Source organism: Protopterus annectens, chromosome 6.part0 (genome assembly GCF_019279795.1).
Source record: "Protopterus annectens isolate FY-2018-M chromosome 6.part0, PAN1.0, whole genome shotgun sequence".
Classification (NCBI taxonomy): domain Eukaryota; kingdom Metazoa; phylum Chordata; order Ceratodontiformes; family Protopteridae; genus Protopterus; species Protopterus annectens.
In genome coordinates, this window is record NC_056737.1 from 1,731,112,800 (window position 1) to 1,731,129,609 (window position 16,810).

General features: G+C 40.0%; 1 protein-coding gene across 1 annotated transcript in view; it reads left to right on the forward strand.

Annotated features, from left to right (window-relative positions):
- ITGAV (integrin subunit alpha V) overlaps window positions 1-16,810 on the forward strand; it is a 1,332,605-nt gene that overhangs the window by 637,799 nt on the left and 677,996 nt on the right. The window contains exon 10 of the mRNA XM_044075123.1: window positions 10,031-10,074. Coding sequence (XP_043931058.1) covers window positions 10,031-10,074 — 44 coding nt within the window. The remainder of the gene's footprint in view (window positions 1-10,030; window positions 10,075-16,810) is intronic.

Below are 16,810 nucleotides of genomic sequence, written 5' to 3' on the forward strand. Positions count from 1 at the left end.
GTAACCTTAATCATTGGATAGACAGAGGCAGATAGTACCTATGCCCAAACTAACATACCCCCTCTCACATAAGCTTTAGAATGTTCCTAACTAACTTATCCCTGCCTAGTAAATGCCTATGACACACAGGGACATGGTTGGGTTGAGTTGTACAGCTACGCTTGTAAAGATTCTGGTGGTCATTAGCCTAGTATATGCCTATGAACATATGATGTTCCTTTCCACTATTCCTGATTTTATAATCCACAGAGACACAAGCATTGCCTTTCCTGTATACTGGCATGATGCAGAGTAAAATGGTACAGTGTTTATTACCTTGACACCGTAGTGGTCCTAATACTTAGAACACCATAAACACTAAGTCACTGTGGTCCTTTGCAGTCTGTACTTAAGGTAGTGCTGTACTTGGCTATATAGGTAAGGAATTGTTCAAAATTGTTATATTGTTCACCAGGGTACTATTCCATTAATGGGGCAACAATCGTACCAGGACATATAGACTGACAAATGTTAGTTACGACACGAAGTTGATTGAGTTAGTTTGTTTTGTTCCACTGTTGGTTATTAAAGTACTCACAGCCTTAATTCATAACATTTTTAGTGAAAAACATTTTAAAAATATAAATTTGTGTTAGGGTATAGCTTTAATAAACTGATGTATTTAGGGGCTGTGAACGTCATTTACCCCGTCAGTTCTACTAGCATACTTTTTACACTTAAACCCTTAACACATTTTTGCCTTGAAAATTTAAAACATATACTAAATATCATGAAAAGCTCATGGATAAGGTTTTCTGAATCTTCTTCAATCACCACCACTAATGGCAAACAGCTTGGCTGGTTGCTCAGTATGTGTGACACAATCTAGATTACGTGCTATGGCTATGGCTCGCCAATGCTGAAATGAGAAAAAAATTGTATCAGTATCGCTTGGAAAATCTCGTCTGTTCAGATAAAAATGCAGTGCTTACATATGTGGATAACATTGTTACAGATATAAATGTTGGGCTAAAGGTGCATTCAGTGGCGTGAGTGTGTTACCAATTTTATTGAGTGACCGCTTTTGCGTGGGCCTTTCTGTATTGTGTCAATGAGACTTGGGATAGTCTCATTTGTTCAGTTTTAAAATAAAGTGCTTACATTTCTGGATTATTTCTTTACAGTACTTTACTACACCTTGAATACTAATATACATGTTGGGCTAATGAGGCATTCAATGGCATGAGTGTGTTACAAATATTATTGAGTGACGGCTTTTGTGTGTGGCTTGTTGTCGCAGCTTAGAGGATCTGTAGTTCAACTGCCAAGTGTCCAATTGGGCTAAAGACATGAATCTGTATGACTATAGTCTTATGTTCATGAAAATGTAGTAGAAATACCAGAATATTTAAATGAGTACCAACTAGGCTTAATAAGTCACTTTGTGAATAACACTGTAAAATGTGAGTGCGATGTAGGAATCAACAGCCACGTTTTAAATATGATCATTAAGTTGAAATCAAGTGCCTTCTCATGTGTTTTAATGAGGTGTATGCAAAAATTAGAAATATCATTTCCTTTTTAAATTATTAAGCAGTAAAATAGTTTTACAAACATCTGGTCATAAAAAGACTAAAAAGACATGACAAGTGATTGGATTCTGACATCAGCAACCACGTTTAAAGTGCTGCCCTGATAATGGAAAAGTACTGTTCATCAGTGTGTTACAGGTGGCAATGTTATGCCTGTTGCTGAAATATATTTAGGTGCTGTACACTGCTCTTACCTTATCTGGTATCTTGGCACTAACCTGGTCAAAAGGATACAGTTCAGTGGTATGTGAAGAACTTTCCCTCTGCAGCTATGTTTGGTATGATACTACTGTTAGTTGAGTACAGAGTCTGTACTTAAATAGTATATAGAAATTCACATTACCAAGATTAAGTGCAGCTGTTTATATGTCACCTGTTTCTTGACTCAAAAAAAAAAAACACATTGTCTGGTCACCTTTGTGGGCTTTGTTCGGGTATTTCAGTGCCTACAGTTGATAGTAAGCAGTATATAACCTTTGCTTATTTCACCTTAGCATTTACTGGCTGAAGAAAGGGATGTGGTTTGAGCTCAAAGTCCAGTTGGTCTTTTCATTTTTAGTGATAAATTAAATCAGGTGAAAAAAAGAGTCCCAGCAAGTCCCTCACTTGCCATTAAGAAGAAGCCAACAGGAGTGATATGGGAGTATTGCTAAGACTCCCTACTGTCTTCAGCAGTGGTCATCTTTACATGTTTTACTTGAATAACTCCATTCAAGCCATTGCAGGTCTTGCTAAGACACAGTTGCCCACCATAAAAAGCATTCACTTATAGCCAATCCTTTCAGCTATTTCAGCTATTTATATGAACTGAAAACTCACTCAACTGGATTTGTAGGAAAATAAATGTTGCCTTAATGAAGTTGTGGAATCCAGGTTCAGTGCTCATTACACATGGCTGAACATTAGAATATTCTGAGTGACAGAATAGCATGATGGCTGTCAGTTCTCCAAGATGGATCCCCGAAACGGAAGTACCTCTAGGTGGTTGTTGAGGTTGAGAATTTGTAAATTATCCCTAATGAACATTTTTAAAGGTATCCATGTTAATGTCCTGGGAGATGTTATTCTACATACAGTCATGGCTGGTAGCTTGGCTTTACTGCCATACATCAACAAATGGTGGAAGTTCCTTTTGTAAATTCATTTTTTTTAGTCTTAAAGATCAGACTTAAGGCCAGCCTTTTTTGCTTTACAATGATCTTGTGGCTTAGCAAATATGCTGGTTCTTCCCTACCATTGTATTCTGTTTTGATCAATTCTTAGTTCATATCACATGAATGCATTCTTTGGGCAACTGTGAAATGACTTCTGTTTATTCTCAGGTAGTGTCCCATTTTTTCTTAATCCAATATGCATGCCTTATTTCTCAGATCATTTTCCACAGTCCCATAGTTAGACAAAAATTGTCAGTGTCTTTTTTCTCAACAAAGATTACCAGAAAAGTATCCTAACACATGCAAAATATTCACCTTTTGGAAGATCTCAGTGGTCTAAATCTCCTTTAAGTTACAAGTTTGACTACTGGTAGATTCTTTGTCCTTACTTATAGAATATCTTTTACTGTTTAAAGCAAGCAAATAGCAAGACTTGGATGTACAGGCTGATGTAACAACTTTTATGTTCAGTATTTGTTCCAGCAAGTGACAGGCAACTACTGTATTTCTTTATTTCTTTAGAATGTGAATCATTAAAATATTTTTGTTAAGTTTTATATGATAGAATTTGCATGGTGATCCAAACGTCTTCTAATGATCCCAATAAATGGCTACTAAAAGTGGAATTCTGCCTTGGGGTGCCTTCTACTGTGCACAGCACAACTGTTGGGGATTTCTCTTTTGTCCGTCTCATCTGAACTCTAAACTTGGGGGTGTATATGCCCCTGACAGTGCTTGTTATGGTACCACTTGCTGAGTTAGAAGAATGTGTCTAGTTCCTTTTCTACTTGGTTATTTTATGCCTTTTGCCATTTAGTATGCCAATTCTTAATTCTGCCATGAAGATGTTCCCATGGTAGATGCCTAAGAAGTTAAAGTTTTTCTACAGCTTCTAGATCACAAGCCAAGATCCACTATCTACACTTGCACTGCCTATGATGTGTGGGCAAGGAGAGCAACTTAAAGAACTGCCATAAGACCAGTTTTTTAACTAGTCATCTGGAGATGGAGGAAAGTCAAACTGGTGTCCTATCAAAATTCATTCAAGGCAGGGTGAAAAGAAAAAATTAAATGTGAGGACATCCAGTGCAGAAGTCAAAAGAGGAGGCCCTCATATGATCTCAGACTGATGTGATATCATTAACAGAAGGAAAAGGAGTTTGAGGTAAAACATCAGTTATACCTTCCTTGTGGTACATCTGTCCTCAAGGTGGCCACACAGGGCCTGCATGCTGCCAGCTACCCTTCAAAGGTGAAAGGCCAATGAATCATCTCAGTGGCATAGAGGGATGGAACTATGCTTACAGCATGGGCAACTGGGATTCACTTAGTGTGTCTGACTTTGGAGGACCGAGGACCTGATGAGTGAGAATGAAGATGTGCCTCTTGTCCTCTCTCTATGGAGAGGGTCAATGATTGTTTGCAGAATAGTAAAATAGCTTCTGTGTTGCTAGCACAGACTGGTTAACTTGAGAGAGTGCATGCCAGGCTGTGATGGGGGCTGGGCCACACAGGAGATAAACTGCTGCTGCCGTAGAGGCAGTGTGTGGCCTATTAATGACTCATTATATGCCCCTGGAGATGGGACCCCACGGAGGTAGCAATGTTTGCCTGATAGGTCCAGATATCCAGAGCAAATCTGGAATTGGCACAGAGAGGTGGGAGTCAAAAATCCACTAATCCATAGAATGACTGTCTCTTCCTGGTTAACCTAACTCTTACCGTTGTAGTTACATGGGAAGAAATGGGCCAGTTGAGTAACTAGGGAGGATAGCTGATAGTCATCAGAGGAAGGGGGAAAATGGTAAAAAACATTGAGGGGCCGAGCGTACATTCAGCATCTGTCAGTGACACAGGTTCTCTGAGAGGTGCACCAACATAGGAACTACCTTGAAGGATAGATACCAGAGTATCTGCATCACATTTGCCATGATCAAGCTGCACCTATGAAGAAGTTTCAGATTTCTCCATGCCGATACTTTATTAGTAATCAGGACCAAGGACCCTTTTTCTTAGGCTTCCCTTCCCTGCATATAGCAAGACTTGATGGCATAGATTGATGAAGAGTCACTGAGGCCTCACATCCAAGCAAGACCTAGACGATATACCTAGATGGATGTGCAGTAACAATTAATTCCATGGTAGGACCCACCCTCATGAATATAGGAGTAGGCTGTTAGGGAGCATGGATTGATAGAGTTAGACCATATACAGCTTCTCCAGCTCCAGCAACATCTTCAAAGAGCATTTCCCCAGGCAGAAGAGCTTCATCTCCTGACTTCTACTGCTTGTCTATTGCACACTTAGTTCTACGTGTGTTGGCCATATTTAGGCTTACCAGTATCACAGTTAGGGTTAGTCAAATTTCTGCCTTCCTTTTTGTCCTAGGAAGGAGAATTATAGAAACAAGTGGCTGTCATCTTGGAGACCAATAAAGACAGTGAGGTCCATGAAGTTTGTCACAGTTGACGCCCCCCCTTCAGAGAAACTTTAAGCCTAATGAAGTCCTCATTGGATGCACAGTTAGAAGGTTCAAAGAAATCAGAGGAGCCAGGCCTTGAGGTGGAATTGGTTCTCTTTCCAAACTTATAGGACTGACTTGAGTAGAACTAGGAGATTCCACTGTTTCTAGTGAATTGAGAAGTCAGATCAATAATCTTGTCATCTACCATGAGCAGTTAGTTTTGCCCTTCAACATTAAAACAAGGTATGGATTCAGCAAGACAGGGAGGTTATATATGAATATCTATTGCTCTGTGATGGATAACTTGTCTACCATGAAATCAAATCCCCCTTGCCCTGCCACATCAACTGGAAGAGGGGACAGTCCTCATTCTAACAAGTGTCAAAATAGGATAGTCTTTGAGAAGATCCCATTTATATATATGCCCACTTAGAAAGAGCCACACAAGGCATCTACATCAGCAAACCTATGAAAAGACTAGATGACAGGCTCAGTGAGTCTGCAGACATTTCCTGTGGGGTTGTGCTACCTTTGTCTTTCTGCCAGATTGTATGGAGGTTATAACCATATGACCAGATAGGTTGTCAGATCTGATCCATGTACCTACAGGTGATTGATGCAGAGACTCCTCTGTATGAGTGGCCAAGTAGAGGTGAGCTCCCTACCCTGGCAGTGGGGCATCAGAAAAATTCAGTGAGTTTAGCTGCAGGAATGGGAGAATCTCCTGGAAGTTGGTGGTGATTGTCCACCATTGCAAGGTCCTGGAACAAAAGTCTGACACCAGAAGATTTGTGAGCACATTGTCTCTGCTGCCATTGACAACTTACAGTTCATTACATCCTTAAGTGTCCAGATTACATTGTGATGGTCATTGTAACCCCGAAGCCCAGGAGATGCAGGAGCATCTGAGCATCTGTTGCATCTTTTACTCAGGTTGTTAAATTCATGACCTCCAGACATTCTCTGCAAACAAGAATAAACAACACCAGAAACTGTCTGATGCAAGTGAGGGAAGTCTGCTCAGAAATGTGCCAAATGAATCATGAACAGCAACGCTTATACCCATCCTGAAACTATAGTACACCTGCTGGCTGACAAGTTCAATTTAAAATCACAGAAGAGAGCTACATTTTCTTTCTTGTTGAGATCCAGAAAATGCTTTTAAACATTTCTTTATCTGTTGCTATTCTAATCCTCAGGGGACCTTTTCCATCCACAGTTATGTCAGCATTGCAGTTCACCAAGTTAAGCAGGTTATAAAATGTATGAAGCCTGATAAACATTAAAATTGAGGGATATGCATGCACAGCGCGTATTGACAGATATTATGATACTTTCTGTTAGTCTAAGCAAAGATATAATAAGTACACAAGTGCATTTTAAGGAGTCTAGAAGTATTTGATATGTACAGTTTCTTAAGAATTTGATGGATGGCATGTTTCTTCTGATTTGTTGAACACAATGTTTTAAGAGACCAAGAATATAAGATTTTTTTGACTAGATGCTCTCACTGCGGACTCTCATCAAGCCATCGATGACCTCAGCTCTCCCCATTCTTACATCATGTATTACCTGTGTCCTCCATCACTGCGGGCAGATTAGCCTTTTAATTGTAATTCAGCTTATGAGGGTTTCCATGGGGCAGCAGTGTCGGTAGATGGATTGCTGTCATGTCCCTAGGAGTCCACTGTTGGTAGGTATGCAGTAAATACAGCATTTACCTTGAATGCCTGTGCATACTCCACATTCATGTTAGCAACTTCACAGAACTGTGGTCCTTGCAGCCTGGAACCCTCTCCCCCAAGATAGGAAAGTCAGCTACTGGTTGCCCAGTTTATTCTCTCCATTCCTGTCCTCTAGCTGTAGGTCTGCTAGTCACATCCAGCCTGACACCTTTTACTGCACCAGCAGGCTGGAGCAAGACATTAAGGTTATCCTGTGAGACTAACTCTTAACTACAGCACTAAAACGTGCACCATTAAAAACCTTTCAGTCTTATTATTAGGCAGTGACATTTAATGGCATGATTATTACACTGTGATAGTAAAATTTGGAAAATATCACTGTAATGCTTGAAATATAGGTAAGTGAAATAGCTTGCCTGTACTCTCTTCTTCACGTCTCTTCCACACACCATTTCTCTGAACTGTTGATCCCAAGTATTTAAACTCATCCACCTTCGCCACTTCTACTCCCTGCATCCTCACCATTCCTCTATCTTCCCACCCATTCACACACACATATTCTGTCTTAGTCCTGCTGACCTTCATTCCTCTTCTCTCTAGAGCATATCTCCACCTTATATGAATTGGATCAATTATGATAATTTCTTAAAGAAACGATAAATGTTGTAGAGTAAAATTATCTAGGCACGTCTTTCATGTTATAATAGTAAGGCTATGAAAAGAAACTAAATCAAACAATAAGTAATTTATAAAAAAACTGTATTTAAGTAAAAAATCAGAAAAGGTTAAAAAATTAAAAAAGATGAGAAAGTACAGTGAATAGGCTTTACAGTTTAGCTGCTGTACATTTCAAAACTGGTTGCATAGAAATGTAATCATTTAAACCAGGATTTGTAAGAGTGTTTAGCCTGAATTGCCACATCTCTTCCAGTCACCTCCCCTAGGAATTCATCATGAGAGGTTCTAAGCAGAGAATGCTTGTACAGAGTGTTAGCGTTTTTAGTCTTAATGCTATATAGATGTTCATATATCTCATTCTTTAATGTTCTTTCTGTGTATTCAACATAGAAGCATGCACATTTTTTACAAACCGCCAAATTAATTAATCCTTTAGAATTGCAATTTCCTGTCCTTAAAAGTACTTTTGTTCCAGCTGTGTTTCCTAAGATAATGCTATCCTTTTCCAAAATGTATTGACATTGTTTACAACACCTATGTTTTTTGGTGCCTAAAATTACATTCCCACTATAAATAGTTTTCCTTTCGTATAAACTCTTTAAGTTCCAGTCAGTTTTTGACACAAATCCAGAATCCATACCTAAAATATCAACAATATCTGGATTGTGTCTTAACATATTCCAATTTTTGGGAATAATTCATTTAACCTAAGCCGTAGAATGATAAAATTCCACCACCATTGCCCTGTTAAAGTTGGTACCACCCTTGTCCATATCTACCTTAGCAGTATCAAACTTATGGTCAATAAATGCTGTTATATTTTGTTACCTCATTCTGTAAATATTTCCTTTGCTATGTTTGATACTAAATCCATAGGACAACCCCTATCTAGAAATAGCCTTGAAACTTGATTTCCTTAACTAGATCCTCATGCTGAGATGTCATCCTAGCAGCTTGAATATTTTGTCCCTTCACCAAGCTTTTTTCTATGAAAATTGGTGAGCACTGTTGAAGGTAAGTATGAGTTACTAAAGGTGGGTTTCCTTTAAACTTTGGACCTGAAACTACCTTCAACAATTTCACCTGGTGTCTAAATAGTTAGTAGTGTTTTTATGGTAACAGTATGTAATTGCAAAAAAGTTATCTTATATAAATGACAAAATCACTGTTTCCAGTCCCAGGCCCAGCCCATCAAATAAGTATGTCATCCAAGAATCTCAGATACAGCTTAATGGATGCATAGAACTTTGAAGTGAACACAATTAAGTTCTTTCATCCCAATAAAACCAGGTTTGCATACATCTGGGTGCAAGCCGTGCCCATTGCAACATCTTTTATTTGTGAAAAGGTTTCCCCCTCAAAAAAATAAAACATTTTTCAAAAATTACCCTGACCAACTCAAACAACAAGTTTGTCTTCATTCTTCAATACATTAAAACAAGAAGGGCTTTTTTGAAATAAATCCAAACTTTCCTCTAAAGGAATAGAGAAAAACAAGTCAGCAATGTCTATGGTTAAAAAAGCCGACATTCTCTGTTACTAAGTCTGGGTTAAGCCGCCTCAGAAAGTCCCAAGAATCCCTTAACATATGGGTTTTCTTTTGCATTACAAAGTACAGGGGCTTGTCAATATACACAGCTATGGGATGAGTTTTTGATCCCCTTGCAGCTACAATTGGCCTGAATGGTAGATTCCTAATGTTCTTATGAATTTCTTGAATTCCAAAAATTTAGGGGACACTTGAGTTATTGACCTTCAAAAATCCCCAAGTTTTAGGAGAAATCCTTTCTTCTGTCCTTAAATCTTCCAGAAACAAGTCTATACAATGATACATTATGTTTATTTCATTTCTAGTTTGTTGGTTCAATGCACTTCACTAGCCAGGTCACCTTGCTATTTGGATTTATTGTTTGTTTTGTGACTTTGCCTTTTTATTATTTTTTTTAGCATATTTTATATTAAATACTGGTAAAGTGGGTCATTCATACAATCAAAACAAAGCAAAGTAGCTCTGTTCTAAAATGGTCTGCATGTTCCTTTGATTTAGCTTTTGATAAACTCTTTTGTGTTATGGCAGAATGCCTCTATTAAATAATAGTTGATGGATGATGACACATCACAAGTGTAAACATTGCTTTATCCTGCTGTCTGCGCATCTAATGTATGTGCTTTCCAACAGCTATTATACCAAAAAACGTTTTTAGAGCATCTTAAAAGTTTTAATTCACAGTTGCTGGCAGTAAATGTAAACTATATTTTACTGTAGCATGTATGTTATAGCAAACGGCAAGTACAGAATTTCACTTATCAGATGTTGTGTTCCGAAAAGTATGACTAAGATGTTTTTACTACTGTGTTCATCATAATTAATGAATATATTGTACGTGTCCTAAATTCTGCACTGAGTAAACATTATATGCTTTGATCATGTATTTAAAAATGTAAATAATGAATCTTTTTCGTCTTGTTTGATTTTAGACTTTGTATCTGGAATACCAAGAGCTGAAAAAACTAAAGGCCTAGTAAGGATCCAGTTCAATTTTACAATTTATTGTTTGTTTGACTTTTACAAATTGTGATTCAGACTTAAATAATTCTGATAGCCAAAGTGGCTTCTTGCAAAAGCACTATAAAATGATCCTATTGTGATGTGCTCATTTAAGTTTAAAGCCGTAGTATTTCATTAGCATTATGCATGTGTGCAAGAAACTAAAAGGAGATCATAAATGTTCGCTTTTACAGCTGGTGTCCGTCTGACAGAGAACTGAAAAGAAAAGAGTGAGATAGGTGGAAGAAGGGAAAGAATTGACTTTAGGCCCTGGCTAATAGGAGAAGCTCTTCATACCACATAGGCAAAGTTTAGAAACAAGTAAAAGGTAGCTGAGCAAAAGAATACAGACTTTTAGCTTTAAGACTGCACTCTTCCAGGATATTTTCCAGAATCGACTCCTTTGGGGTCTCTCCAGTTTGACTGCCATATAGGTAATCCAACTTCTGAGCTAGAGCTGGTGTAGTGGGGTCTTATGTACAAGAGGCTAAGAGTAGTAGTGGCTAGTGTCAATGTGGGGGAAGTTAAGAGAAGATACACAGTAGTATATTAAATATCATGCCAGAAAAGAAAAGAAGGGGAGTAACCTACCCTGTTGTCTTGATTGACATTTGTCCGTTTAAAGTATTTTACTGAGCAGTTATATTTGTATATTGGAGGAAGTGGTGAAATTGGAGAAAAGAGATGCACCTGAGGGAGGTCATTAATATCTTGATCTGTAGGAGTTTATTAGACAGGTGTGGACCTAGGTTGTATTGCCCATTTTGCAACGGTTGTCATGTCTAGGGAAAAGTTTTGGAAATGTGTGCCATAATTTTTAGGAGCTGGAGAGGGAGTACATTTTTGAGGTGTTGAAAGTTTGTGAATAGATTGGGGTAACTAGGTTCCCTGTGACATTTATTTGAGCTTTACATTGAAATGTTGTCACCTCATAGTTTGTGTATCAAGGTGCTACTGTCCTGTATGCATTTTCAAGATAAGTTGTGCTTCTCATTTAGCAGTTGTAACACAGTGACCAAAGGTGATGGCAAAGTATGGACTGTGGCAGAGAGAAAAGAAAATAAAGTACAAAAACATTATGAAGGCGTTGAGTACATATAGGAAAAAAAGCTGTACTGTTAAAAAAATGACAAGGCAAGACAGCGTTTGGTGACATTAGAACAAGTGGTAGATGAGAAGTTGTAAGAAGTCCATAAAACAATCAGATGGGATATTTTGGCCATTGCAGAAGGTGTGATATTTAGAAAACAATTACTAGTATATGGACGTACCAGTATATCCTGTGTTTAGGAATAATGGGACGTAAAGGGGAGGGAATATGCAAACTAAAGTATAAACACAAATGCTACTGGCTCATGACTTCCAAATGATGCATACTAACATGGATTTTCATATCAAGAGTTTTCATTTTTTTCTGCTTGGCAAGGGACAGTTTTTTCGCAGGTTTTCTGCCAGTCATCTTGAGATGAGGCATTGCTGTTTGCAGAGCTTCCTTACTGTAAGGAACATTATCATTAATATCTAAAATGGTAGTATATGGTTCATCAGTCCACACTTTGATGAGCATGTCACTTGAAAAAATAATGGATTGCTGTAATATTAAAGACCACATTTTAAGATGAAGATTTCTGTGGTCAAGAAATGAACTTTCCCTACCCTGCAGTAGGCTTTGAGCTGCAGGAGCACAGTCTCCAACACAGATTGTGTTTTCCTTTTAGGCACCAGATTTTTTGATGTAGCCGCTTTAATGAACTAGGTTTCATTGAATAGTCATGCTTTCATCAAGAACACTTAGCCCACATGCCTAAGTTAGCTATGGATACATGGTAGTTCAACTAAAGAAGCATCACAAGAAACAAAACTTTAAAAATGTCAATGTTTTGGGCTTGGGCTTTGGTAAAATAGTGCTTTCTGTTATGAAGATAGTTTAGCAAGCATTAGCCTTTCATAAATAGCCTAAAAAGAAGGCATACAAAGTACAGTTTTGTACCTACCATAAATGTAGATGTCCGATAGGTATGCATCTGCAGTCATAACATATGGGTTGTCCTGCCTCAGGCAGCCCTTCGGTCGGCCGGATTCCAAAGTCTGGGTCTGGCCTCGGCTGATGTCGCACTTTCCCTTACGTCAGAGCATCTGGGGTATAAAAGCATCAGCCGACGCCATTTTCCTCAGTTTTTCTTGCCCCAGATGCCAGGTGCCCTCTAGGAAGGCTAAATTTGGATAAATGCAATAAAGTTCCAAACATTTGCAAAATTATATATATATATATATATATATATATATATATATATATATATATATATACATGTATATATAAACAAATACACCATAATAGATTCCCCCAGCTAGCTAAAAGAGGGGTAAGCACCCTAGGAATACCACAGAGGGGTAGGAGGGAGGGTAAACCTGACTGCAGATGCATACCTATCGGACATCTACATTTATGGTAGGTACAAAACTGTACTATGTCCTTCAAGGATGCATCTGCAGTCATAACATATGGGTAGAATACCATAGCCAATCTGGGAGTGGGGGTACTAAGAAAAGGATGGTGTAGTTAAGATCCCCTGCAGGACTGCAGTAGCAAAACCTGCTCTGGATCTGGAGTATAAAGGTAGATTGTAATGTTTGGCAAATGTATGCATGGAGCTCCAAGTAGCAGCTTCTAAAATGTCCTTGGTAGCCACCCCTCGTAGGAAGGCTGTAGTGGTGGCCGTGGCCCTTGTGGAATGAGGCCTGATGTTTGCAGGAACTGTCTTTCCATGAAAGGAGTAACAAAATCGAATGCAATTTCCTATTCATTTTTAAATTGTCTGTTTGGAAATTGCTTTTCCTTGCACCCCAGCAGCATATGCTACAAATAGTTGGTCAGTTTTTCTGCTACTTTTAGTTCTGTCCAAGTAGTAGCGTAGTTGTCTGTGTATATCCAGGGTGTGCAGAAGTTTTTTCCCTCTATTCTGTGGATTTGGGAAGAACGTAGGCAAGTGAATAGCTTGGTTCAAGGATACCCTAGATACCACCTTTGGCATAAAAGTAGAATTGGTTCTTAGTGAAACTCTGTCCTGATGAAAGATAAGAAATGGCTGTACTGCCATTAATGCTTGTAACTCAAATACTCTTCTTGCTGAAGTTATTGCCAGAAGGAATGCAGTTTTCCAAGACAGAAACTGTAGATCCGCTGATGCTGCTGGTTCAAAAGGAGGAAGTGTTAGTTTCTCCAACACAAAGTTGAGATCCCAAGCAGGTAAAGGTGGTTTTCTTGGAGGTTTAATATTTTTGATCCCTCCCAGAAATTGCCTGAGGAGAGGGTGTGAGAAGATAGGTGGATCCACATTGTATTCTGCTGAAATTGCTGAGGCATGAATCTTAATGGAAGAATAGGACAGGCCATTGTGGAACAATTCTGCTAAGTATTCCAGAATATGTGTCATGCTTGCCACTGTCACATCTAAGCCTTTTGATGTGTTCCAAATGAGAAATCTTTTCCATTTAGCTGAGTATGTCTTCCTTGTGGAAGGCCGGTGAGCTTCCATGATAATGTCCTTCACTCTCTGTGATAAAACATTTTGATTGGGATTTAAGGAATTTTCCAGGCAGTTAGCTGCAATGTTTTCAAGTTGGGATGCATGATCTTGAAATTGTTCTGCATCAAAAGAAGAGGCCATAGGGGGAGAGGCCATGGTTTTGCCTGTGACATGCTCCTCAATAGTGGATACCAGTGTTGCCTTGGCCAGTCTGGAGCTATCAGAATCACTCTTGGCTGTTCCTCCCTGATCTTCAGTAGAACCTTGTACATTAATGGGAGAGGTGGGAAGGCATATACTTTTAGAGCTTTCCAGCTGAAAGAGAGAGAGTCCACCCTCCAAGCTTGTGGGTGGTATGTCCTTGAGCAGAATGTCTTCAGTTGATGGTTGAGGGGGGAGGCGAACAGATCTATCTCCGGCATTCCCCATGCCTTTGCTATGAGTTGGAAGATGTCTGGGTGCAGCATCCATTCGTGAGCATCCATGGTAGCCAGCCGGCATAGAGGGTAGGAGTGTGTGCCTCCCTGCTTGTTTATGTACCACATGACCGTGGTGTTGTCTGTCCTTATTAACAGGTGGCCTTGATGGAGGAAGGGTTTGAAAGCCTCGATTGCATGCATCACTGCCAGCATTTTCTTTTGGTTTATGTGCATGCGTAGCTGCCCTTGAGACCATAGGCCTTGGATACATTTGCCCTCCATGTGTGCTCCCCATCTTCAGTCTGAAGCGTCCGTGGTGATGGTTTGTTTTGTTTTTGGTATGTTGAAAGGCAACCCTCTGTTGGACTGGCAGGCCTGAGCCCACCACAGGAATTCCTTTTGAAGGCAAGGAATGATTGGTATCAAAGTTTCCAAACTGTGACTGTGTTGAGACCATACACTCCTTAGGTACCATTGTAATTTTCTCATATGCAGCCTGGCCTGTGGTATCAGAATTATGCAGGATGCCATGTAACCCAGGGCCTGCAGGATTTTCCTTGCAGTAAGCTGAGTTTGTCTTGTCAGAATCATGAAGTAATCCGGAAGTTGTTTTTGTTTTTCTTCTGTGAGAAAGGCCATTTGGGTGGTTGTGTCCAGATCTGCACCCAAAAAGGTTATCCTTTGGGATGGAACAAGTCTTGATTTTTGGATGTTGACTGTGTATCCCAAGGCCTGTAGCAGGTGGATGGCATAGGCCAAGTCCTTTATCAAATTTCCCTTGTTGTCCGCTTGTATAAGGCAGTCATCCAGATATGGGTAGATTTGAATCCCCTGAAGTCTGCAGTGTGCAATTACTGATGCCAGGCATTTCGTGAATACTCTGGGCACAGTAGATAAGCCAAAGGGCAATGCTGAGAATTGATAATGCTCTGAGCCTGCAAGAAATCTGAGGTGTCTTCTGCAACTTGGTCGAATAGGGACGTGCAGGTATGCCTTGCCCAACATGGGAAGAAGTTGCTGTAGGGTCAGCATCTTGAATTTTGGCACAATGAGGTAAGTATTCAGTGCGGACAGGTCGAGAATAGGCCTCCATTGATTTTCTTTTCTTGGTACAAGGAATAGTCTGGAGTAAAATCCTTGGCCTTGTTCTGAAAGTGGTACCTTTTCTATAGCTTTCATTTGAAGCAAGTTGTTGATCTGCTTTAAAGCCTCTGCCCTCTGATTTGGTGGTAGGTTTGGCATTCCGTTTCGTTTTGGCAAAGTGTGGAAGTGGAACCTGTATCCTTTGTCTATTATTTGCAGTGTCCATGTGTCCCTTGTAATATAATGCCAGTTTTTTGAGAATAAAGCAAGCTTTCCGCCCAAGGGTGCTTCCAGTTGAGCCCTGGTAGGCGGAATCAGAGTAAAGTCATTGAGCCTGTCCTGGTGTAGTAGTTGTTGTTGCTGCTGTTGCACTACCTCTCTGGTTGGCAGGCTGCCACTGACGGCCTCTGTAGGAGCCCTTCAATTGGCCTCTGCCTCTGGGGTGTCTGTTCCTGCCTCTCTGGGCTCTGTCCGAGTCTGGAAAGGACCAATTCTTAGTAGGCCAGTTTCTGCTGAATCTCGGTGGTTGTACTTGCAGGAAATCCTTAACTGTTTGCACAGATTTTGCCTTTTCTTCAAACTTTTTTAAGACCTCCTGAGCAGAGGAGCCAAATAAATTTTGTTTCTCCATTGGAGCATCCAGGAGTTTAGCTTTAACATGGTCTGGCAAAGATTGTTCCTTCAGCCAGGCATGCCTACGAATAACTGCCCCAGTCATAGCTGACCTAAATGAAGCCTCCAATGCATCATAACCATACTTTAAGAAATGATTACTAACCTGCTGTGAGTTGTGTACCAAATCCTGAAGGGATTTACGGTCAAGGAGTTCAGGAGAAGAAAGTTTCTTCAGTTCATCTAACAAATACTCTTGGTACTGTATCATATGAAATTGACAATTTAATGCCCTGAATGAAAGAGTTGCAGAAGTATATACCTTCTTTCCCCATCTCTCTAAAGCTCTAGACTCTCTTTCAGAAGGTAGAGGATTTTTGGCAGTGGTGGCTGCAACCCCTTTAGGGCCCTGAGAAATAGTTTCTGGGTTTGCAGAATGGGCTTTATACAGATGGAAATGAGAATCCGGGACCCTGTAGTATCTATCAGGTTTGGCAGTGGCCGGAGGGAGAGTATCAGGGGCTGTACTGACATCATTGTACACATCAGCAATTACATTCAAAACAGGAGGTATAGCTAAGGGCCTATGTTGAGGCAAATGTAAAAAGGTCCTTAATCTTTTTCTAGAATCAGAGAATTCCTGACCTTGCCATTGAAAATGCTCTCTCATGGAGTGTAGAGTCTCACCAAAGGAAAACTCTTCAGGAGGGGAGGCCGAAGGGATAGATTCTTCAGCATCAGAATCCTCATAGGGCGAATAAGCCTCCTCCTGGTGGTCTGACAACTCAGATCCATCCGTGGACTCATCTGAAGAGTGTGGGTCAGAGGGGTCAGTCCTGGGCCTTTTGTCTGGTGGAGGGTGAGAGGCCCTGTCCGGGTGAGGTTGTGAACCTGTAATTAAAGAAATAAGATCCTCTGCAAGGCTGAGGATCTGAGAACTAGAGGAAGGCTTCTCCATAATACTCAGAAAGCCAAACCACAAATTCTTCAGAATACACCACGAAAACACTCAGAGAAAGGTCCAAAGGTATGGTGTCGGACATTTCCTGGACACTGGTTTCGGTAGGTA